The 25,823-nt window shown below is 43.8% G+C and overlaps 1 protein-coding gene across 1 annotated transcript in view; it reads left to right on the forward strand.

Annotated features, from left to right (window-relative positions):
* Positions 1-25,823, forward strand: part of col5a3b (collagen, type V, alpha 3b) — a 116,840-nt gene that overhangs the window by 75,510 nt on the left and 15,507 nt on the right. The window contains exons 37-62 of the mRNA XM_037543190.1: positions 25-78; positions 844-951; positions 1,038-1,127; positions 1,843-1,896; positions 6,765-6,872; positions 7,938-8,045; positions 8,139-8,192; positions 8,566-8,619; positions 13,439-13,546; positions 13,781-13,834; positions 13,965-14,018; positions 14,637-14,690; positions 14,966-15,019; positions 17,786-17,893; positions 18,006-18,059; positions 18,207-18,260; positions 18,337-18,390; positions 18,477-18,530; positions 19,215-19,322; positions 22,175-22,228; positions 22,312-22,365; positions 22,452-22,559; positions 23,132-23,185; positions 24,711-24,746; positions 25,106-25,159; positions 25,333-25,645. Coding sequence (XP_037399087.1) covers positions 25-78; positions 844-951; positions 1,038-1,127; positions 1,843-1,896; positions 6,765-6,872; positions 7,938-8,045; positions 8,139-8,192; positions 8,566-8,619; positions 13,439-13,546; positions 13,781-13,834; positions 13,965-14,018; positions 14,637-14,690; positions 14,966-15,019; positions 17,786-17,893; positions 18,006-18,059; positions 18,207-18,260; positions 18,337-18,390; positions 18,477-18,530; positions 19,215-19,322; positions 22,175-22,228; positions 22,312-22,365; positions 22,452-22,559; positions 23,132-23,185; positions 24,711-24,746; positions 25,106-25,159; positions 25,333-25,645 — 2,059 coding nt within the window. The remainder of the gene's footprint in view (positions 1-24; positions 79-843; positions 952-1,037; positions 1,128-1,842; positions 1,897-6,764; positions 6,873-7,937; positions 8,046-8,138; positions 8,193-8,565; positions 8,620-13,438; positions 13,547-13,780; positions 13,835-13,964; positions 14,019-14,636; positions 14,691-14,965; positions 15,020-17,785; positions 17,894-18,005; positions 18,060-18,206; positions 18,261-18,336; positions 18,391-18,476; positions 18,531-19,214; positions 19,323-22,174; positions 22,229-22,311; positions 22,366-22,451; positions 22,560-23,131; positions 23,186-24,710; positions 24,747-25,105; positions 25,160-25,332; positions 25,646-25,823) is intronic.

Consider the following 25,823-nt stretch of genomic DNA (forward strand, 5'->3'; position numbering starts at 1 on the left):
AAAGCGGTCTCGTCCTCTTCTCAGGGTTTTCAAGGAAAGACTGGACCTCCAGGACCCTCAGGTGTGGTGGGGCCACAGGTGAGCTCACCTGTTCAGGTGGTTGTGTTTATGTTTACCCTAATCTTCTTAAATGGGACTGGCCTTGTGTCTAAACCCCGACTTTGCCGTCACACACCTTCAGAAATATTTTACTCATTTTTCTTAACTGCTTCTTTCTTGTTTTGCTGTCCCCTTTATTCCTGCACCCCAAGTGACTTATGGATAAATACGAATGCTTATAACACCCTGACATGATAGAAATAAGGAAATAAATAAAAATATAAATGATCTTTATTGTTGGGATACTTTAATATTTGTATACGGATGTTTGTAGCTTAGCAGATCTGTAAACAGAACCAGGTCACCGTGGTAACTAGCTGTATAAGCATCAAGCTAGTGGGTTTAGCTCAGCGCTATATGGGTTTTTTGTCAGTTAGCTAAAGACATTTTATCTTGTAACTTGGCTTGTAAGTAACTTTTACTTTGTCTCAGTTTCAATTCAATTTTGAATTTATCATTTATTAGTTGTGAATCAACTTAATGATTCAGTTTTCACTGTTAAAAGTAATTTTATCGACATATATCTATAAATAAATAATTAATAATTAAAATAATTGTGTTATTGATATTATACGGTTATTAATGATATTAACAAACTATTAGTAACTTTTTAAGCTGCTGTTAATTAACGTCTGTTTCAGTGAGCAATGAGTCAGTGATGATTGAATATATAAAGAGGTCTTTTTTAAGACATAAACAACGTGTTAATCTCTTCTCTGATTGGCTGAGAATGATTGTTTCTAGGGCAACACAGGGGAGACTGGCCCAATGGGAGAAAGAGGTCACCCAGGGTCTGCAGGACCACCTGGAGAGCAGGGTCTACCTGGAGCTGCAGGCAAAGAGGGGGCAAAGGTCAGAAATCTGCATGTTCGCCATGTTCAGTATCTTCAGCTTATTTAACATCTTCCCTCCTGATGAATATGTATTTCTGTCATCAGGGAGATCCTGGATCCACAGGTGCTTCTGGAAAGAATGGGCCAGCCGGGCTGAAAGGTTTCCGCGGCAGTCGAGGGGTACCAGGCGCCATGGTAACCACACTACCTAATTTTCATTAGTGGGAACACTAGACAGGAGATGATCAGTGATAGATGGCGTGATAGGTCAAATCGGACTCAAACCCCAGTGACTCGAGACTCGACTCAGACACAGACGACTCGCACCTCAGAGACTGAACTCTCAACTCTGACTGGCCCTCCAGAGCTTCAAGACTCGACTCGGGCTGGCATCTCAGAGACTCGAGACTCAAATCGGACTCAAACCCCAGTGACTCGAGACTCGACTCAGACACAATGACTCGCACCTCAGAGACTGAAATCTCGACTCTGACTGGCACCCCAGAGCCTCAAAACTCGACTCAAAAGAGACTGAAGGCTCGACTCTGACTGGCACATCAGAGACTCAAGACTTGGACTTGCACCTCAAAGACTTGAGACTTGACTCAGACTTAAACCCCAGTGACTCAAGACTTAACTTAGACTAGCACCTCAGAGACTCAAGACACGACTCACTCTCACACCTCAGACACTTTGGTGTATGAATAAAATTGAAAAGGACTTAAAAACCTACAAAACATATAAATATTAATATTAATTATCATAATCAATCAATATCAGTCTATCAAATCAATATTCTAATCAACATTCTAGGATATTAACTTGTTATCGTGTATTTGGCAGTATTAACATTAGAAATATGAAACTCTCTGACTGGTTGATGATTGATCATGTATTTTTTGTCTTATAGGGTCCACATGGACTGAAAGGAGGTGGGGGACCTGTGGGCCCACCTGGACCAAACGTATGTATTTTATCTGTTGTCTTTCAGAGCTCGTTTACACTTAGCATTAACATGTTTCTTTTCCAGATCATATCTGCTCAGTTCGTTTTAAATTTTGCCATCCTTCCACTGTGAGAAGACCACTCAGCGCTGTGGGTCTGAAAGGAAGTGTAGCTGCGAAATATAAGTAGAAAGTCATTAAAACTGGCAGTGAAACAAATAGAGTGTGTTTACATGCACTGAATAATCTGATTACTGCAGAAACTCTCATTTTGTCAGTAATCCAATCAACATGTTTACATGCCCTTAAGTAATCAGATAATGGGAAAACTCCAGGTCTACATGAGTCAGACAGTAATCAGATAATGGGGAAACTCCAGGTCTACATGAGTCAGACAGTAATCAGATAATGGGGAATCTCCAGGTCTACAGGAGTCAGACAGTAATCAGATTATGGGGAAACTCCAGGTCTACATGAGTCAGACAGTAATCAGATAATGGGGAAACTCCAGGTCTACATGAGTCAGACAGTAATCAGATAATGGGGAAACTCCAGGTCTATGTAAGTCAGACAGTAATCAGATAATGGGGAATCTCCAGGTCTACATGAGTCAGACAGTAATCAGATTATGGGGAAACTCCAGGTCTACATGAGTCAGACAGTAATCAGATAATGGGGAAACTCCAGGTCTACGTGAGTCAGACAGTAATCAGATAATGGGGAAACTCCAGGTCTACGTGAGTCAGACAGTAATCAGATAATGGGGAAACTCCAGGTCTACATGAGTCAGACAGTAATCAGATTATGGGGAAACTCCAGGTCTACATGAGTCAGACAGTAATCAGATAATGGGGAAACTCCAGGTCTACGTGAGTCAGACAGTAATCAGATAATGGGGAAACTCCAGGTCTACATGAGTTAGACAGTAATCAGATAATGGGGAAACTCCAGGTCTACATGAGTCAGACAGTAATCAGATAATGGGGAATCTCCAGGTCTACAGGAGTCAGACAGTAATCAGATTATGGGGAAACTCCAGGTCTACATGAGTCAGACAGTAATCAGATAATGGGGAAACTCCAGGTCTACATGAGTCAGACAGTAATCAGATAATGGGGAAACTCCAGGTCTACATGAGTCAGACAGTAATCAGATAATGGGGAAACTCCAGGTCTATGTAAGTCAGACAGTAATCAGATAATGGGGAATCTCCAGGTCTACATGAGTCAGACAGTAATCAGATTATGGGGAAACTCCAGGTCTACATGAGTCAGACAGTAATCAGATAATCGGGAAACTCCAGGTCTACATGAGTCAGACAGTAATCAGATAATGGGGAAACTCCAGGTCTACTTGAGTCAGACAGTAATCAGATAATGGGGAAACTCCAGGTCTACATGAGTCAGACAGTAATCAGATAATGGGGAAACTCCAGGTCTACATGAGTCAGACAGTAATCAGATAATGGGGAATCTCCAGGTCTACAGGAGTCAGACAGTAATCAGATTATGGGGAAACTCCAGGTCTACATGAGTCAGACAGTAATCAGATAATGGGGAAACTCCAGGTCTACATGAGTCAGACAGTAATCAGATAATGGGGAAACTCCAGGTCTATGTAAGTCAGACAGTAATCAGATAATGGGGAATCTCCAGGTCTACATGAGTCAGACAGTAATCAGATTATGGGGAAACTCCAGGTCTACATGAGTCAGACAGTAATCAGATAATGGGGAAACTCCAGGTCTACGTGAGTCAGACAGTAATCAGATAATGGGGAAACTCCAGGTCTACGTGAGTCAGACAGTAATCAGATTATGGGGAAACTCCAGGTCTACGTGAGTCAGACAGTAATCAGATAATGGGGAAACTCCAGGTCTACGTGAGTCAGACAGTAATCAGATAATGGGGAAACTCCAGGTCTACATGAGTTAGACAGTAATCAGATAATGGGGAAACTCCAGGTCTACATGAGTCAGACAGTAATCAGATAATGGGGAATCTCCAGGTCTACAGGAGTCAGACAGTAATCAGATTATGGGGAAACTCCAGGTCTACATGAGTCAGACAGTAATCAGATAATGGGGAAACTCCAGGTCTACATGAGTCAGACAGTAATCAGATAATGGGGAAACTCCAGGTCTACATGAGTCAGACAGTAATCAGATAATGGGGAAACTCCAGGTCTATGTAAGTCAGACAGTAATCAGATAATGGGGAATCTCCAGGTCTACATGAGTCAGACAGTAATCAGATTATGGGGAAACTCCAGGTCTACATGAGTCAGACAGTAATCAGATAATGGGGAAACTCCAGGTCTACGTGAGTCAGACAGTAATCAGATAATGGGGAAACTCCAGGTCTACATGAGTCAGACAGTAATCAGATTATGGGGAAACTCCAGGTCTACATGAGTCAGACAGTAATCAGATAATGGGGAAACTCCAGGTCTACGTGAGTCAGACAGTAATCAGATAATGGGGAAACTCCCGGTCTACATGAGTCAGACAGTAATCAGATAATGGGGAAACTCCAGGTCTACTGGAGTCAGACAGCAATCAGATAATGGGGAAACTCCAGGTCTATGTAAGTCAGACAGTAATCAGATAATGGGGAATCTCCAGGTCTACATGAGTCAGACAGTAATCAGATTATGGGGAAACTCCAGGTCTACATGAGTCAGACAGTAATCAGATAATGGGAAAACTCCAGGTCTATGTGAGTCAGACAGTAATCAGATAATAGGGAAACTCCAGGTCTACATGAATCAGACAGTAATCAGATAATGGGGAAAATCCAGGTCTACAGGAGTCAGACAGTAATCAGATAATGGGGAAAATCCAGGTCTACAGGAGTCAGACAGTAATCAGATAATGGGGAAACTCCAGGTCTACAGGAGTCAGACAGTAATCAGATAATGGGGAAACTCCAGGTCTACTGGAGTCAGACAGTAATCAGATAATGGGGAAACTCCAGGTCTACGTGAATCAGACAGTAACAGATAATGGGAAAACTCCAGGTCTACGTGAGTCAGACAGTAATCAGATAATAGGGAAACTCCAGGTCTACATGAGTCAGACAGTAATCAGACAATGGGGAAACACCAGGTCTACAGGAGTCAGACAGTAATCAGATAATGGGGAAACTCCAGGTCTACATGAGTCAGACAGTAATCAGATAATGGGGAAACTCCAGGTCTACAGGAGTCAGACAGTAATCAGATAATGGGGAAACTCCAGGTCTACATGAGTCAGACAGTAATCAGATAATGGGGAAACTCCAGGTCTTCATGAGTCAGACAGTAATCAGATAATGGGGAAACTCCAGGTCTACATGAGTCAGACAGTAATTAGATATTGGAGAAACTCCAGGTCTATGTGAGTCAGACAGCAATTAGATATTGGTGAAACTCCAGGTCAACATGAGTCAGACAGTAATCAGATAATGGGGAAACTCCAGGTCTACAGGAGTCACACAGTAATCAGATAATGGGGAAACTCCAGGTCTACATGAGTCAGACAGTAATCAGATAATGGGGAAACTCCAGGTCTACATGAGTCAGACAGTAATCAGATAATGGGGAAACTCCAGGTCTACAGGAGTCAGACAGTAATCAGATAATGGGGAAACTCCAGGTCTACATGAGTCAGACAGTAATCAGATAATGGGGAAACTCCAGGTCTTCATGAGTCAGACAGTAATCAGATAATGGGGAAACTCCAGGTCTACATGAGTCAGACAGTAATTAGATATTGGAGAAACTCCAGGTCTATGTGAGTCAGACAGCAATTAGATATTGGTGAAACTCCAGGTCAACATGAGTCAGACAGTAATCAGATAATGGGGAAACTCCAGGTCTACGTAAGTCAGACAGAAAACAGATAATGGAGAAATTCCAGGTCTACAGGAGTCAGAGAGTAATTAGATATTGGAGAAACTCCAGGTCTATGTGAGTCAGACAGTAATCAGATAATGGGGAAACTCCAGGTCTACATGAGTCAGAGAGTAATTAGATATTGGAGAAACTCCAGGTCTTCATGAGTCAGACAGTAATCAGATAATGGGGAAACTCCAGGCCTACATGAGTCAGACAGTAATCAGATAATGGGGAAACTCCAGGTCTACATGAGTCAGACAGTAATCAGATAATGGGGAAACTCCAGGTCTACATGAGTCAGACAGTAATCAGATAATGGGGAAACTCCAGGTCTACACGAGTCGGACAGTAATCAGATTTCTGCTTTACAGCCAGCCAATAAACTCACAGAAGAAGACATGACATAAAACTCTAACTTCATGCTGCAGCTTTGTTTTAAAAACATGGCATCACTTTACCTCAAAATATGAACATACATCATCTCGCTTATTTCCAGTACCGCAGTCTGTTTTCAAATTTGATTACTGAGCTCAAATCCAGCCTTTTTTACACCTTATTTCTACAGAGTAGAAATCAGCGTGTCCTGCTTGCATCACCATTTGAATAATCAGATATTGATTATTGAGTACATGTAAACACACTAATTTTCTTGTAGCTTCTGTGGTTTCAACCGTGGCCAGTGCCTCTAATGTCCAAAGGACTTTTTAGACTTGAGAGAGATTTTCAAGGTGTTGTTTGGACATAAGACAAAATTTCTAGAAAATTACTCCTTATTTGTGACAATAATCTGATATATTGAACTGAAATATTGAAATATTGAACATTGAATATGGAAATTGAACTGTAATATCTTATTTACTTAGATCAAGCTGAGTTAAAGTTGAAATACACCGACCAAATGAAACAGCATTGATTTCAATAAACTCTATTGGGTTAGAGTCAAACTGCTGAACTGGAAAGAGAAACAGATGGATATTTAAAACTGTCCCTGTCTTTTTTTGTCTCTGTTCAGGGGGCTACAGGTGAGAGGGGGCCTCCTGGTCTGGCTGGTGCGATCGGCCAGCCTGGACGTACTGGAACTATCGGTGGGCCTGGACCAATGGGAGAGAAGGGAGAACCTGTAAGACTCACTTCTTCCTTTGCCTTAGAGTGAATGGAAATGATATAACGAGTGAGATACCCTTGCCAAGCACTTCGTTAGGAGCACTTGCAGCAGTGCAGTGCATAAAACAGGAGTGCGCGATTCCAGTCCTGAAGGGTCGGAGTCCAGTGGTTCCCCTGCTCAGAAACCCCCACTAAACCTGAAAACCTTAACAGATGAGACTAATCAAGTGTGTTTGAGCTAGTAAATCACAAGACTGTGCTGGACACCACGTCTCCAGGACGAGTTGTACACCACTGGCATGGTAATGCCAGCAGCTTGGGGAACCAATGCGATCTCAATGATTTTGACCATGGCATGACTGTTGGTGCCAGACAGCTGCTGATCTCCTGGGATTTTCAAGCACAGCAGTCTCTAGAGCAGTGGTCTCCAACACTGGTCTTGGAGATTTACCTTCATGCAGAGTTTTGTATCCCTTGTATCCCGTAAGCTGCTCTGTCCCTTACGTAACTCTAAGACATCTGATCCAGCCAATCAGGGACGTCTGAAGAGGTTGATTAGCTGGAGTGTATGACAAATTGTGGTTAGAATTAGACTCTGTGGGAAAACTAGCTGCTGGAATTTTTGAACACGGTGTCCACTCACTGTCCACTCTATTAGACACTCCTACCTTGTCAGTCCACCTTGTAAAGTCAGAGATGACAGCTCATCTGCTGCTGCACAGTCTGTGTTGGTCATCCTCTAGTCCTTCCTCAGTGGTCACAGGATGCTGCCCACAGGACGCTGCCCACAGGACGCTGTTGGCTGGATATTTTTGGTTGGTGGACTATTCTTAGTCCAGCAGTGACACTGAGGTGTTTAAAACTCCAGCAGCACTGCTGTGTCTGATCCACTCAGGAGGTGGTCATAATGTTACGCCTGACCGGTGTAAAACCATAAACACTCATTGAAACCTTTGCATTCTGAAATGGTTCTCTGCATGGTAAAGGGGTTCTTCAGATCGAGGGAGAACGTGTTGTAAAAGGTTCTGTATGGTACCAAAAAGACTTCTAACACATTTTGTGCTCTCAATTTTATATACAGGGGGAGAAGGGTCCCATAGGCCCTGCAGGACAGGATGGAGAGCAGGGGCCTGTGGGATTACCAGGAGCCACAGGTCCTCCAGGACCCCCAGGAGAGGATGGAGATAAGGTAACGTCTGTGTGAGAGAGTGTGTATCAGTGCTGATGCTGTGTGTGCGCTGGAGTAATAAGACGAGCTTCATTCTTTTGGTTTTATCTGCAGGGTGAAACCGGAGGTCCAGGACAGAAAGGCAGCAAAGGAGACAAAGGAGAACCTGTAAGAACCTCAGTCTTCTTCTCTCTCTTCCCCTTCTTCTCATTTATTCTTCTCGATTCTCCTGTTCTCCTCTATTCTGTTCTTCCTCGGTTCTTTTATATTACGGTACAAATGTCAAATTTGAAATGATTTTTTTTTTAAATGAATGAAAATCTCAGATTTACTTCGGTTGTACAAATAAGAACTTATTTATAAGTTGAAGGACATCCCAGAATAATAACCTAAAAATATAACGTTTTGGGGGTAAAACTGGGCTTTTCCACGGCGTTATCAGAGTTATGGGTTTATAAATAGTTGAGATAAAATGCTCACACATAAATAATAGAATATGTGGAAAATAAACACTATTTCTCTTTTCATTTTCTGTCCACAGGGACCTCCGGGGCCAACCGGTACTCAGGGACCAGAGGGGCAGCCTGGAGTGCCGGTGAGCAAGCAGAAATTCCTGTGAAATATGTGAAATCATGTGAAAGAGTTAATGTACCTGACACCGAAATGCAGAGCTTACAGACTGTAACATTTTACATGAGCTAGTAAAAAAGCTGGTTCATAGTGATGTTTCCTACTTATATATATATATATATATATATATATATATATATATATATATATATATATATATATATATATATATATATAACCATCCATCCATCCATCCATCCATCCATTATCTTCCGCTTCTCCGGGGTTCGGGTCGCGGGGGCAGCATCCTAAGCAATGAAGCCCAGACCTCCCTTTCCCCAGCCACTTCCACCAGCTCTCCAAGGGGGATTCCGAGGCGCTCCCAGGCCAGCTGGGCGATATAGTCGCGCCAGCGTGTCCTGGGTCTTCCCCGGGGTCTCCTCCCAGGTGGACTCGCCTGTGACACCTCCCGAGGGAGGCGTCCAGGAGGCATCCTAACCAGATGCCCGAACCACCTCAGCTGGCTCCTCTCGACGTGAAGAAGCAGCGGCTCTACTCCGAGTCCCTCCCGGATGACTGAACTTCTCACCCTATCTCTAAGGGAGAGTCCAGACACCCTGCGGAGGAAACTCATTTCGGCCGCTTGTATTCGCGATCTTATTCTTTCGGTCATTACCCAAAGCTCATGACCATAGGTGAGGGTGGGAACGTAGATCGACCGGTAAATCGAGAGCCTTGCCTTATGGCTCAGCTCTTTCTTTACCACAACAGACCGGTAAAGAACCCGCATCACTGCTGACCCAGCACCAATCCACCTGTCAATCTCCCGCTCCCTTGTACCATCACTCGTGAACAAGACCCCGAGATACTTGAACTCCTCCACTTGAGGCAAGAGCCTATCCCCGACCCAGAGAGGGCTCTCCACCCTTTTCCGCCTGAGAACCATGGTCTCGGATTTAGAGGTACTGATTCTCATCCCAGCCGCTTCACACTCGGCTGCAAACCAATCCAGCGAAAGCTGAAGTTCGCGGCCTGATGTCCCCAATAGGACCACATCATCTGCAAACAGCAGCGATGTGACCCTGAGGTCACCAAACCGGACACCCTCCATCCCTTGACTGCGCCTAGAAATTCTATCCATAAAAATTATGAATAGAATCGGTGACAAAGGGCAGCCCTGACGGAGTCCAACTCTCACTGGGAACGAGTCTGACTTACTGCCGGCCATGCGAACCAAACTCCTGCTTTGTTTGTACAGGGCCTGAATGGCTCGTAGCAAAGAGCCATGTACCCCGTACTCCCGAAGCACCTCCCACAGAATACCCCGGGGAACACAGTCGAATGCCTTCTCCAGATCCACAAAGCACATGTGGACTGGTTGGGCAAACTCCCATAAACCCTCCAGAATCCTGGAGAGGGTGAAGAGTTGGTCCAGTGTTCCACGACCAGGGCGGAACCCGCACTGTTCCTCCTGGATCCGAGGTTCGACTATAAGCCGGACTCTCTTCTCCAGTACCCCTGCATAGACCTTGCCAGGGAGGCTGAGGAGTGTGATTCCCCTGTAGTTGGAACACACCCTCCGGTCCCCTTTTTTAAAAAGAGGCACCACCACCCCAGTCTGCCAATCCAGTGGCACCGCCCCCGATGTCCACGCAATGTTGAAAAGGCGTGTCAGCCAAGACAGCCCCACAACATCCTGAGCCTTGAGGAACTCAGGGCGGATCTCATCCACCCCTGGAGCCTTGCCACCAAGGAGCTTCTTAACTACCTTAGCGACTTCAGCCTCAGTAATGGACAAGCCTATTCCCAAGTCCCCAGACTCAGCCTCCTCACTGGAGAACGTGTCGGTGGGATTGAGAAGGTCCTCAAAGTACTCCTTTCACCGCCCAATGACGTCTTCAGTCGAAGTCAGCAGCACACCATCTCCACTATATACAGTGCTAGTGGCACACTGCTTTCCCCTTCTGAGTCGCCTGATGGTTTGCCAGAATCTTTTCGGAGCCGACTTAGTCACTTTCCAAGGCCTCACTGAACTCTTCCCACACCCGGGTTTTTGCCTTGGCAACGACTGAAGCCGCAGATCGCTTGGCCTGTCGATACCTGCCAGCTGCCTCTGGTGTCCCACAGGCCAACCATGCCCGGTAGGACTCCTTCTTCAGCTTGACAGCATCTCTCACCTGGGGTGTCCACCACCGGGTTCGAGGATTACCGCCCCGACAGGCACCAACTACCTTACGGCCACAGCTACAGTCAGCCGCTTCAGCAATGGAGGAACGGAACATGGCCCATTCTGAGTCAATGTCCCCCACCTCCCCCGATATCTGGTCAAAGTTCTGACGGAGGTGTGAGTTGAAGATCAATCTGACAGGTTCTTCTGCTAGACGTTCCCAGCAAACCCTCACTATACGTTTGGGCTTGCCTGGTCTGACCGGCATCTTCCCCCACCACCTGATCCAACTCACCACCAGGTGGTGATCAGTTGACAGCTCAGCTCCTCTCTTTACCCGAGTGTCCAAAACACATGGCCGCAAGTCCGATGACACGACTACAAAGTCAATCATTGAACTGCGGCCTAGGGTGTCCTGGTGCCATGTGCACTTATGGACATCCTTGTGTTCAAACATGGTGTTCGTGATGGACAAACTGTGGTTTGCGCAGAAGTCCAAAAACTGAACACCACTCGGGTTCAGATCAGAGAGGCCATTCCTCCCAATCACACCCCTCCAGGTCTCACTGTCATTGCCCACGTGAGCATTGAAGTCCCCCAGTAGGACAATAGAGTCTCCAGGAGGAGCACTTTCAAGCACCCTTCCCAAGGACTCTAAGAAGGCTGGGTACTCTGAACTGCTGTTCAGTGCATAAGCACAGACAACAGTCAGGACCCGTTCCCCAACCCGAAGGCGTAGGGAAGCTACCCTCTCGTCCACCGGAGAAAACCCCAACATACAGGCACCGAGTCGAGGGGCTATGAGAAAGCCCACACCTGCCCACCGCCTCTCACCATGGGCAACTCCAGAAAAGAATAAAGTCCAGCCCCTCTCAAGGAGATTGGACCCAGAGCCCAAGCTGTGTGTTGAGGTGAGCCCGACTATATCTAGCCGGTATCTCTCAACCTCGCGCACCAACTCAGGCTCTTTCCCCGCCAGTGAGGTAACGTTCCAAGTTCCAAAAGCCAGTTTCAGCAACCGAGGATCAGAACGCCAAGGCCCACGCCTTTGGACACTGCCCGATCCACAACGCACCGAACCCCTACTACTGCCCCTCCCATTGGTGGTGGGTCGATGGGAGGGGGGACTCATGTAACTCCTTCGGGCTGGGCCTGCCCGGCCACCAGACGCTCGCTGGCGAGCCCCTCCCCCAGGCCTGGCTCCAGGGTGGGGCCCCGGTAACCCTGTTCCGGGCAGGGTACACAAGTCCTGCTTTTGTGTCTTCATAGGGGTTATTATGGATCACACTTTGTCTGACCTGTCACCTAGGACCAGTTTGCCATGGGAGACCCTACCAGGAGCTTTTGCTCCAGACAACATAGCTCCTAAGATCATTCAAGCACGCAAACCCCTCCACCACGATAAGGTGGTGATCCAAGGAGAGGATATATATATATATATATATATATATATATATATATATATATATATATACAACCTAGCAACACCCTTGCAACCATCTTAGACACTTGGACACCTAAACAGTTGCTCCACCACACCCCATTAACCACCTTACATACAAATCTAGCAGTTTACCCACCACTTAAAGCAACACTATGTAGGATTTGGAGATTTGGAGCCCTCTCTGGTGGAAATTCATCATTGCATGCAATGTGTGGAATAACACTGTGTAATGCTGGTTTTGCTTCAGACACACAAGCAGATAAATCTGACTTTTGCGAGTTTGTTCTCAGTCTAAACTCGGTGAAGGAGCGCCTCTGAGGATATGAGTGAATTATCTACCACTGTCATCACATCTTCATCAGTGTGATGTTGATCAGTATTTTTGTCGATTCTGAGATCATTTGAGGCGGAAACATCGATCCGGACCTTCTTTTAAAGTCTGTGTGTGATGTTAATACATAAAGACGTATGATGTGGTTTAAAAATCTCGACGCCGTTGACTTTAAAACGGTTATTTCAGGCTTTACAGGGCGACTCACTCAGTAATGACACTTCTCTTAGTTTTTAAAAAATTACATTTTAACCACTGCCTAAAATACCATGGTGACCATCTAGCAACACCCGGGCAACATCAGAGAATTGCTTAATGCTAAAAGCGGATATTTTAGAGAGAGGGATGTTTTTGTCCTCTGTGAGGCGGATATTTTAGAGAGAGGGATATTTTTGTCCTCCGGGGGGCGGATATTTTAGAGAGAGGGATATTTTTGTCCTCCGGGGGGGCGGATATTTTAAGGAGAGGGATATTTTTGTCCTCCGGGGGGCGGATATTTTAGAGAGAGGGAATTTTTTCCTCCGGGGGGTCGGATATTTTAGAGAGAGGGATATTTTTGTCCTCCGGGGTGCGGATATTTTAGAGAGAGGGATATTTTTGTCTTCCAGGGGGCGGATATTTTAGAGAGAGGGATATTTTTGTCCTCCGGGGGGCAGATGTTTTAGAGAGACGAATATTTTTGTCCTCTGGGGTGCGGATATTTTAGAGAGACGAATATTTTTGTCCTCCGGGGGGGCGGATATTTTAGAGAGACGAATATTTTTGTCCTTCAGGGGGCGGATGTTTTAGAGATACGAATATTTTTGTCCTCCGAGGGGCAGATATTTTAGAGAGAGGGATATTTTTGTCTTCAGGGGGGCGGATATTTTCTGGTCAGAACAGTGATATGTTTTGCCCCACAGGGAGTTGATGGGGAGCGGGGGCCACCAGGGCAGCAGGGGATGTATGGACAGAAAGGAGATGAAGGACTGAGGGGCTTTAAAGGAGCCACAGGACCACGAGGACTACAGGTACTCTCCTCTTCAACTCTCCTTCTGACTTAGTTGAACTCCTTCTGAGTTAGGAATTTAATAACAGTGAGGTAGAAATTTCTAATAAAGCGGCCAGTGACAGTGACACAAGGCAGATGTTTCTAATAAAGTGGACGATGAGTCTGTCGTTCTGATTGCTTCTTGGTTATTTTGTTTACGTGTTTTGTTTTATAGCTTGATCTCACATGTAAATAAGTTCACTGTTCTGTTTAGGGAATGCCTGGAACTCCAGGAGAGAAAGGAGAGAGTGGACACTCCGGACTGATCGTGAGATATATTTATAATCTGATATCAAATAGTTCTTATGTTGTTCTGTTAGGTGAACTGAATTCAGGTGAAAATATAAAAATTTGTTTAATGAGCAAGATTGAACTTTTTTTTTTTTTTTTTTTTTTAGGGTCCTCCTGGTCAGCTCGGCCCACGAGGCCCTCAGGGACCCAGTGGTGGACAGGTATGTGCACAAACGCACAGTTTTAGCAGTTTCCGTTTTATTTCAGTAGTACATAGAGTGCAGGAAGAAGTCTGACTGTTTAAGGTAACCTTTCAGTTTGAACCATACATGTCAAAACTCAGTCAAAAACCAAGAACAAACCCACCTCTACAATAATACTAATTTCTTCTAGCACACCTATGGGATAATGCTATGCTAATAATATGTTAGCATTTTTTTGGCTGTTCTACATCAAACACAGACATATGAAGCTTGTAAAATACATTCCATGTCTTTTATCTAAATCTTATAACAGACATGGTATCAGTGTTACAGTGACTCTTTGTCAGTAAAGAGTCCTGCATAGAGCTGCTGCCACTGATTTCCATTCCTAACAACTAACCCAAACCCGCTTAGACTGTGACTCATGTTCACAGTTAGTTACCTAGAACTTCCAGAAGGTTTCTTATGAATTCGGTCCCAAGCATGAAGATTCTGTTAAATAAAAATGAACTGAAAATTACAGATGTGTGTTTTTCTCAGAATTCACTCTCTTAAGATCAAGGGCTACCCACAGATTTCAGAGTATTATATTTTGTGTGCAGTGTTGACAAGTGAGTGTTGTTTTTGTGTGAGCAGGGTCCTCCTGGCAGGCCTGGCGTTCGGGGTCAGCCTGGTGGAGTTGGGGAGAAGGTGAGAGTGACCTAATAAACCTTTTATCATTAATTAAACCTTATAGCATTTACAGAAGTGTTTCACAGGCTGATAAAGCACTTTTCTCTCTCTGCAAGCCTTTTATCACCTAATGAAACATTTCGGCAGATAATGAAGCGCTGTGCTGTCTTACACAGAGCTTTATTATCTAATGAAACAGTGCACCTTTGAAATGGGTTTTCATTATTTTGTGCTGTTGGTTGTGATTATGTCGATGTTTGAAATGATGATGATGTTGATGATGATGATGGTAGGGGGAGGACGGTGAGTCAGGAGATCCTGGTCCTGTGGGTGTGCCTGGAAGCACTGTGAGTACAAACCCTTCTCTTCTCCAGAGGCGTTTTGTTGGTTGATTGCTCAGTTCTGGTTTTCAAGTTTTTCCTGGTATGTTTGGCTGCAAGCTAACAGTATTTGCCATGTATGTTTTAAAATCGCTGATTAGATCACTGTAATCACAGGGGGAAAATCAAGTCTCCTGTTTCAACTCTTTAACACTTGTGCCTCAAGTAAGCCCTATCTCTTAAGACATGGCATTAACTTCATCTCACTATTTTAGAATTTACCTGTATCTAATAATTATTCTATTTCGGATATACAAAAAGACTTCAGACGCTGGGTTTAGTTTGGAAGAAACAAAAGGCCTCTTTATTCAAGCTCAACACAAGGCATTGCTGGGACACAAGGTCTCCAGAAACAAAGCCAATACAAAGTTCCATGTTTTGTACACTTTTCAGAGATGAGGTAATCCCCTCTCTCTCTCGATGTGTCATAACCCATTTTGCCCATCATTAAATTCACTTTTTTTAAACAAGGGTTTAGTTAAGTTAGGAATGTATGTATTCTAATTGAAATTGAGGTGGCGTGGTGGGTGGCGCTCTCACCTCACAGCAAGGAGGGCCTGGGTTCGAGTCCCCGGCCAGGCGACCAGGGTCCTTTCTGTGTGGAGTTTGCATTTGAAATTGAAGTTCAAATAAAACAGATATGGTCCTGTTACTGGTTAATGGCGCAAAAACAAGTTCACACTACTGGAAACTCAACTAGGACTCTGCCCCTCCATACCTCAGAGACTGGAGACATGCCTCGGACTTGCACCTCAGAGACTCGACCTGGACTTGAGAATCAAGTTAGACTCACATCCCTGTGACTTGACTCGGGCTCATTTCCTTGAGTCCCAGAGATGTTTATGCTGTGTCTCATACCTTAGTCACTCAGTACTTGGACTAGCAACCCAGAGGCTCGAGACTTGACTCGGACTCACACGCCAGAGACTCAAGACTTGAGACTTAAACTTAAATCTTGGAGTCTTGAGAATCGGACTCGCACCCCAAAAAAGTTGAGACTTGGACTTGCACCTCAGAAAATAGAGACTCTGACTTGCACCCCAGAGACTTGAGACTTTGACTCACACCTCAAAGACTCAAGACTCATCTCAGACATGTACCTCAGTAACATTTACATTTATGACATTTAGCATATGCTCTTTTCCATAACAACTTCCAAAAGTGCTTAATTGTCCACTCAGAAAATGTATCCTAGTTGAGGTTCAAAGTCCAAACTACCCTAGATTTCAGATGCTGCTAGAAACAAAAGCCAGTGCTGATACCTAGAAACAAAGATACCTAGATTAGTGCTCACTTAAGTGCTGTAAAAAGGGATGTGTGAACAGTCTGTGTTTAAAGGCTGCAAGAGAGTCTGCTGTTCAGATTGCCAGTGGAAGTTCGTTGCACCACCTGGGCTCCAGGATGGAGAAGACTCTTGATGCTCATCTTCCATGCGTCTTAAAGGATGGCAGGTCAAGCTACAATGTACTTGAAGCTTGGAGGGCTCAAGAGAATCAAGACCTGACTTGAACTTGCACCTCAGAAACTCAAGACTTGAGACTCACTTTTGAGAGAATCAAGATTCGACTCAGACTTGCACCCCAGAGGATTGAGACTGGACTTTCGCCCCAGGGATTCAAGACTTCAAGTCTTCGAGACTAAAGATTCAGACTTCAGAGATTCGACTTGAACTCGCACCCCATAGACTCAAGACTTGACTCAGACTCACACTTCAGATACTCAAGATTTGGACCTGCATCCCCGAGAAATCAGGCTCAGCTCAGACTTGCACTTCAGAGACTTGAGACTCAACTTAAACTCTGACTCCAGACACTTAACTCAAACTCGCACACTAGAGACTCAAGACTTGAGACTCAAACTCACATTTTAGAGGCTCAAAACTCAAGTGGCACTCACACTTCAAAGAATTGAGACTGGACTCAGACCTCAGACTCACACCCCAGAGACTCTAGGCTTGACTCAGGCTCGTAACGTAGATACTTAAGGCTTGGATTTGCATCGCAGAGAATTCTGACTCAACTTGGGCTCACACCCCAGAGACTCAACCTGAACTCAGACTCCAGAGACTCGACTTGAACTCGCACCCCAGAGACTCAACTTGAGACTCAAACTTACATTTTAGAGACTCAAGATTCAACTCAGACTCACACTTCAGAGAATTATGGTTGGACTCCCCAACCCCAGAGACTCAAGGCCTGAATCTGATTCGTATTTTAGATACTCAAGACTTGGACTTGCATCTCAGAGAACTCAAACTCAACTCAGACTTGCACTCCAGAGACTTGAGACTCAACTTGAGCTCAGATTCCAGAGACTTGAGACTCAACTTGGACTCAAAGACTCAAATTCACTCAGAGAACTGAGACTGGACTCACACTCCAGAGACTCAAGACTTGACTCAGTCCTGCACCACAAATACACAAGACTCAGTCTTGTATCTCAGAAAGTTGAGAGTGGACTCATGCCCTAGAGACTCATGACTTGACTCAGGCTTGCACTTCAGATACTCAAGACTCAGACTTGCGTCTCAGAGGATTTAGACTCAGCTCAGATTCATGGCAGAAACTCACATGGATTCAACGTGTTTACTCACATGAATCAACTAGTAAACATCTCTGGTCCCAGTACAACCAGCAGTCTAGAAACTGGGATATATGGTGTTGAATTGTCAGGTTTGCTCCAAAGACACGTACCCTGGTGAAATAGTGCTAAAGTCAATGTGTATGTGTGCAGGGAGAGAAAGGTGAGCAGGGGGAGAAAGGAGACTCTGGACTTTCAGGAGCTGCAGGACCTCCAGGAGCTCGAGGGACATCTGGAGAGGATGGAGCCAAGGGGAACTCTGTGAGTTTAAAAGGGAGACACAAACCTTCAGACAATGTGTTATATTTGTAATACTAATGTCTAACATCCTTTCACTTTCTGTCCCCACTCCCCTCATTCTGTCTTTTCTTAGGGTCCTATTGGTTTTCCCGGAGACCCAGGCCCTCCTGGAGAGCCTGGTGCTGATGTGAGTGACCCTTCTTTACACTTTTACATGAAATACAGTCAGTCATTCAATTGACAAGTATAGTCTTTCTAGTCTTTGTTTCTGACATCAAACTTATCTTCTCTCTCAGTATACATATTTAACTCTCCCCCTCTTCATCTCTTTCAGGGTGTTGATGGAGGTCCTGGATCAAAAGGAGACAATGGGGAATCAGGCAAAGCTGTAAGTGTTTTTCCTCATCCATTTATTGTCAGCTCACTTTCTCAGTGTTTTCTCACATTCTTCTCTTCATTTTTAGGGCCCTCCTGGAGCCTCTGGAGAGCCTGGTCCCCCAGGACGGCCAGGACGAAGGGTTAGTGCAGAAGATCTGTACTCTTTTTTGTAGTTGTAATTACAGATATAAAACTAACACAAATGCCCCCCCCCCCCTCTGTGTAGGGTCATTTAGGCCCACCTGGAAAGGAAGGGAAGCCTGGAATGAAAGGAGACAAGGTAAACATGACACCTTACTTTTATAGTACTGATGTTATAAAATGCAACACACTGACTGACTGACAGGCTCATAAACTGGCTCACTGACTGGCTGCTTCATTGACTCGTTGGATGGCTCACTGACTGACCGGCTGGCTGGTTGACTCACTGCCTGCCTGGCTCATTGACTGGTTGGATGACTGTCTCATTCACTTTCTAGTGGGCTGGCTCACCAACTGAGTGACTGGCTGGCTGACTGATTGGGTCACTAGTTGACTTAGTGACCGACTTGCTGACTCACTAATTGACTCACCAACTGATTGTCTGGCTGGTTCACTGACTGACTGGTGAGCTCAGCTGACTAGCTGGCCCATTAGTTGACTTACTGACCAACTACTGACTACCAGATTCACTCATTAACAATCTACCTGATTCACTGACTCACTATCAGGTTCACTGACTGACTGGCAAGCTTACTGACTGACTGACTCCAACTAACTAGCTGGCTCAACAGTTGACGAGTAACCAACCGACTAACTTAACTTATTCTTTATGTATCTCTTTATGCATTTCATGTCTGCTGTTTGTGTCTGTTTGAACTATTCTACTTTTATTAATTTAGAAGCCTAAATGCAGAGGTTAAGCTTAAAACTTTCCCTTTTGTTTCTACCTGTCTTTCTCTCTTCCTGTCTTTTTCTCTGCAAGGGTACTCCTGGCTATGAGGGTGTCCTTGGTAAGACAGGCCCAGTAGGCGGTCAAGGGAATTCCGGGAAGCCGGGGCCTCAGGGGCTTCCAGGAATACCAGGACCAGCGGTAGGTTCACACAGCTGACTGAATCAGGCATATCATAGGACTTTCAATCTTTTGCTCTTTCTCTCTTTTTCTCTTGAGAGATTGGGTAACAGTTTCTGATGTTCTTGAAATAAATTGAATGTTCTAGCTGACCACTTTCCTCAGGATTTACAACACTCTGCAGAGCAGGATGGATAAGGTTTAAATGGGGTTTGGCTTATAATGAAGGGCATCTCACATGGATTAGACTACAATTAGTTTGACAACTGCACGGTCTGCTGTAGGGCAGTGGAGATCTAGAACGCTTAAGAACTGGTTCTGCTTCTTGCCTTACAATATTTCATCCAAAGCTCTACACTAAGTTTTTACCAACATTTGTACTACAACTAAGTGCTGCTGTCGCATGGTAGCCAATTAGAGCATTAAATTTACCATTCAGCACATCAAATCAAAGCTCCCACTCCGCTCTTTTGATAAAAGCATGCCTGGTGAAGACAATGAAAATGACTGCTATTAGAAGCAAGGAAGATGATCATGGTCCTGTACATGTAAACAACAGAGACATTCAGACAATTTATCAGATTTATAAATTGGATTTTCAGATTGTTTTTTATCAGTAAAAATGTGAAGAAAATGTTGTTTTTTTTCATATTTGTAATGTTGGGGAGCAATGAGGAGGCGGACGCAAATGCTGAGACAAGCGAGATTTATTCAGGGCAAATCCAGATTCGGGGTCAAGACAGTCCAGGTTCACAGAGCCAACACATAGAGAACGGGGAACAGACATAACGAAAGTAACACAGGATAAACAAACAACAGAAGCCAGAACAAACAAAACACCACATGAGAATACTTCAAACTATACATCAAACAAAGACCAGCAAGGGACGAAGGAAAACTCAGGGCTTCAAATGCAATGGGCAAATGAGACACAGGGGGTAAACACAGGTGAAAACAATCAAGGAAAGGGCCTGGAAACAAGGGGGAAGGGAAGAATCAAAATAAAAAGCACACACATATATATATATATATATATATATATATATATATATATATATATATATATATATATATATATACATATATATAATACAAAGGGTAAAAAATACAAGCTCTGTCCTTCGCATAAGCTCTAGTTAAAAAAATGAACAATATAAACATTCTAAATGATAAAGCAAATTGTACATTGTAAGGATATTTTATCCTGAATTTCATATGGAACTCTTATTACTACTGAGCTGAATTCAGCTGAATAGGAGCATCACCTGAAAATAGTATTGTAGTGTTTACTGCTATGAAAGAAGGCACAGCTTTTGCATGAGTCATGGTGCTTTATTTTAGAGCTGTAATTGGCTACATTTACACCATAAATAAGCTCAAATATACTCTGACAGTTCACTCTATCCCTAAACTATGATGTGCTCTTTATTTCCTAATATCCCAGAACACAGCTATGGGCGAGCAGTGCCTTCATAATAAGAGTCCTTATAGAAAAACACAGCGAATGAATGCTGCAGAACAATTACCATAAAATTATCCAAAAAAACATTCCCTGAACACGATATGGTATATCACCAAGTTACTGTTGAAAATATAAAGATATGCTCAGCCAACCACTTTTAGGCTGAAGTTTTAAACGGGGAGTAGGTTTTTTACCTGTCTACATCAGTGGTCACCAACCGTGCCCCTGTAGATTTACTTTCCTGCAGAGATTAATTCTGTATCTAATAGTCTGCCCTCCTTAATTAACTCTAAAGCATCTAATCCAATCAAGGACTTGGGAAGATGTTAATTAGTTGGAGAATGTGAGGCAGATTGTGGTTGGAACTAGACTCTGCAGGAAGGTCGATCTCCAGGACCAGAGTTGTTGACCAGACTCTGCAGGAAGGTCGATCTCCAGGACCAGAGTTGTTCACCAGATTCTGTAGAAGGTCGATCTCCAGGACCAGAGTTGTTGACCAGACTCTGCAGAAAGGTCAATCTCCAGGACAAGAGTTGTTGACCAGACTCTGCAGGAAGGTCGATCTCCAGGACCAGAGTTGGTGACCAGACTCTGCAGGAAGGTGGATCTCTAGGACCAGAGTTGTTCACCAGACTCTGCAGGAAAGTCGATCTCCAGGACCAGAGTTGGTGACCAGACTCTGCAGGAAGGTCGATCTCCAGGACCAGAGTTGGTGACTAGACTCTGCAGGAAGGTCGATCTCCAGGACTAGAGTTGGTGACCAGACCCTGCAGGAAGGTTGATCTCCCGGACTAGAGTTGGTGACCAAGGCTGTGTTGAGACTGCAGGCAAATCAGATTTGTTTCTCAAATCAGCTTTTTTTACTTGACTGTCCACTATTTCCAAGTGATCAGATTCATGTATCCAGACATCACCAGTCTATCTGCATGGCTTGCCATGGTAACGATGTGGGCATCAGTAGCTACATAGCTACACTGGTGACATGGTTTTCAAATGTGGATGCAGGAGAGATGGAGGAGCATCATCTCGCCCTCCAAACTCTTCAGAATTCTCCTCAAAATCATGAATCTTCTGAGCTTTTCTTGAATCCCAGCACTTCATCACTCTGGATTGACATTACCACTGGTTGTCATGCTGCATGTGATGCAAAAGACACTTTGAAATCTGATTTGAGGGTCCTGTAAAAATCCAGTTAGAGTCGCATTTCAAACCTCCTCCAAATGTAGTCTGGGTTTGCAAGAATCAGATTTCTTGTGGTTGTCTGCTGTCCAAACTATCAGAAATCAATCTTCATGCAATCTGGATATGACAAAAAGTTAGGCTGATGGTCTGAACACAGCCCAACAGTCTATGGTCTAAGTCCTGACGTGTCCTCTCAATAATGGTTAAAGACTCTCACTTTCTCTTTCAGGGAGAACAAGGTTTGAACGGACCCCCGGGTCAGACTGGACCTCCAGGACCAATGGTAGGTCTCAACCAGGTGCTCAGATTCAAGCCTTCATCTTTTTGTATCGTCTAATTTAAATGTTTCGGACCTTTTACTTTTAGGGTCCCTCAGGTCTGCCAGGTCTGAAGGGAGACCCCGGAAGGAAAGGAGAAAAGGTAACATTAATGCACTGACAGATATAAACTATTCAGGTTCAGATGTTTTTTTCCACAAACCCCCCATAATAATGTGTATGTAACAGGGTCATGGAGGTCTGATCGGTCTGATTGGCCCGCCGGGTGAATTTGGAGAGAAAGGAGACCGAGGACTGCCTGGAAACCAGGGAATACAGGGACCCAAAGGAGATCTGGTGAGATTATACAAACACAAGTTGACATCCCAGCTGGTTTTCCTGGAACAGCAAGAAATAGGTCGAATAATCTCGCAATAAGATGTATTTTGTATGTTAGCATATTATTTATATTTGAGAAGCTCTCGCTTCCCCAGATCATCTTTGGCAGTGTTTAAAAACATTTATCTTGGCAATAAGGAAGATTTCGCTCGAAAAATTGCCACAATTTGTTCAAATATATACAAATAACCAAAAATACACCAATAAGAATCAGTCAAATCTTGTGAGCTACATTGAAGAACAAAGTTTGGTTCCAGATTCTTCCTACAGACATAGATTTATTAAATTCCCTCAACATATACCATAATGAAGTATTGATTAGATTAAGCAGGATCCTGGATGACAAGTACACATTATACTGACCTTCCTCAAAAAGAGGACAGGAAATGGCTCAAACAAACACACTGACATACAGAAAATCATTACTTACTGTATTGATGTTATTAGTATTTATTGTAACTGTGTTTATTATTATTTATTCATAATGGTTCTCTGTGTAAGTCACTGGATTCTCTTTGCTGCTATTTTAGGGTCCAGGCGGCCCTCTAGGCCCCAACGGCCCCCCAGGACCCCCTGGACTGTCTGTGAGTATTTTTCACTGTTACACACTTGGAATTAAAATCACAAAAAACAAAAGTTTTCCATGCTCTATGGCTGCAGTGGACCTGAAAAGAGCAACACATTTCATTTACATGAATTCAAATGTTTATCAGTTCTACATGAACAAGTTATATGCACATACAATAAATATTTCTGAAAGTAATTTAACTAAAAGATTCATGTGGAAATTATATACCAGGACAAGGCCACAGATTCACAGTTGACATTAGTGTTTTTTCCATCCACCAATTTTTTGCAAATTTTGAAAATCTGCAAAAATCCTGAATGGAGAGTCCAAACGAAGTCCAAAACTCGAAAAAAAAACCCACCCAAATTTCACAAAAAAAGTTTTACATGACAACAAGGTAGAACAATTTGAATATTGCTAAAGCCAAAATGTAAAAAAAACATGATGGAAAAGGGTTTGTCAAATAAACAATGACGTATCAAGTCATAACTGAGACATGACTTGTCCAATCTTGTTTTTTACATTCTGAAATGCCAAATTAAAACTCATTTGAAAAATGGATCTGCACAGTGTGCTCCAGAACTGTGCGTTCCCAAATGCAAGGTGAATGCTGTTGACCCTGAGATTTCAGCCCTCATTAAGTGCATTATTGGTTCTCTGAGCTGCAAACAATCATAAAAAGACAGCAAACAGCTGTAATGTTGATTCTACTTAAAGCAAAAACTGAGTTAAATCACTTCATCTTGCTCGGTTCGATGCAGCCCTGATCTTTCTTCATATAACTGTAGTGGATGGAAACATGACTTGCTGAAATTTCGTAAATGCGCATAACATTTGTGAAACGTTTGATTGGAAACCCATCTATTGCTGTGGGAACACAATGATGACCAAAACCACATTCGACATTTGACCTTACTTATCTGAGATGGAGACTGTCCAAATGAAGTTGAGACTGAGACAAGACCAAGACCAAATTATGTGGGGACCGAAACAATACTGAGAAAAAAGATTACAGTTAAGAGACCCTTATTAGTCCCACAACGGGGACATTTCACCTCAGCAGTCAACATACCTGTGTAGTGAAACATCACATACACACTAGTGAACACACACTAGGGGGCAATGAGCACACTTATTCTGAGCGATGGGCAGCCCTATCCACAGTGCCCAGGGAAGAGTTGGGGGTTAGGTGCCTTGCTCAAGGGCACTCCAGTCACATACTGTTGGCCAAGGGGATTGAACTGGTGACCATCAGTAGTGCTGGCTCCCTGATCTCCAGCCCACGACTGCCCCCCAAGTCAAAATGATGTGGAGACAATAAAAAACAGAGACCGTTAATTTATGCTCTTGAAAGCATCTGTAAAATATCCATAGGGGGCTATGCAAATACAGAGAAACCAAAATAATTAATCTTCCTCTAATTTGTTTAAAAATAATTTAGCAAAAAGACTTTGGAAACTGGTTGGGAACCCTCTCTTCCACTTCTGTGGTGTAAACTGACAGAAATGCTGCTTTTAATGAGCTATCATTCTGTTTTATAGGGAAATGTTGGGCAAAAAGGATCAAAAGGAAGTCAGGTGAGATGAGTATCATATATTGTGGGTGAGTCAAAAGTCACAGGACACGTTTTATTTTATATTTTATTTTATTATTGACTTTTATCTCTGGGGTCATCTCAAACACATTGTGTATGCTGAGAAAATCCACAACAAACACCACCTTCAGCACCGCATTGTGGAGGCTTGTGTATTTATCATAAAAAATAAATAAATAAAATAAATTAAAAAAAATAAAACTGAGTCCTGTGACTTTTGACTCACCCTGTACATATTATATTTGTGTGAGTGTGTGTATATGTATATATATATATATATATATATACACACATACACCCACCTATAGCTTACCTAGTCATTGACCTGTTCTCTTGTTTCAGGGCCCCATTGGACCTCGTGGAGATACAGGTCCTGCTGGTGCTCCTGGACTTCCAGTGAGTTTAAATCACCTGGAGTTAATTGAACACATGACTCACACTCAATTTTACCACAGTCAAAATTACTCTAATCACAACCATTTCAGTACTTTAAGCTATGTATGTATGTTCAGAGATTAACATGGTAGCTAATGTAATGTGTTTCTCTCTCTCTCTTTCTCTGTCTCTAGGGTCTGCCTGCAGTAGGGATGGTGCCTCTCCCAGATCAGGATGGAGGTAGAAAGCGCAGGCGTCACTCAGAGGTGGATGGGGCATCTCTGGTGGACGAAGAGATGGACGTAGAGATGGAAGGATTGGAGGAAGAAGGGATGCAGAGTGATGGAACAGAAGGAGTGGGAGGAGAGAAGGACATGGAAGAGGTGTTTGCATCTCTGGCCTCCATGAGGACAGAGGTGGAGGGCTTGAGGAACCCTCAAGGAACCTATCACAGCCCAGCCAGAACCTGCAAGGAGCTCTGGATGTGTAACCCCAAGCTGCCCGATGGTGGGTAAAATTAGTTTACAACTTAAAAGGAGTGAGCATTGTTTTGATTATGTGCTGAAGAGACAGTGAAACAGGGGCTGTACTGAAGGGACAGTGAAAAAGAGAATGTGCTGAAGGGACAGTGAAACAGGGGCTGTGCTGAAGGGACAGTGAAACAGGGGCTGTGCTGAAGGGACAG

The sequence above is a fragment of the Pygocentrus nattereri genome, chromosome 12 (assembly GCF_015220715.1).
Source record: "Pygocentrus nattereri isolate fPygNat1 chromosome 12, fPygNat1.pri, whole genome shotgun sequence".
Classification (NCBI taxonomy): domain Eukaryota; kingdom Metazoa; phylum Chordata; class Actinopteri; order Characiformes; family Serrasalmidae; genus Pygocentrus; species Pygocentrus nattereri.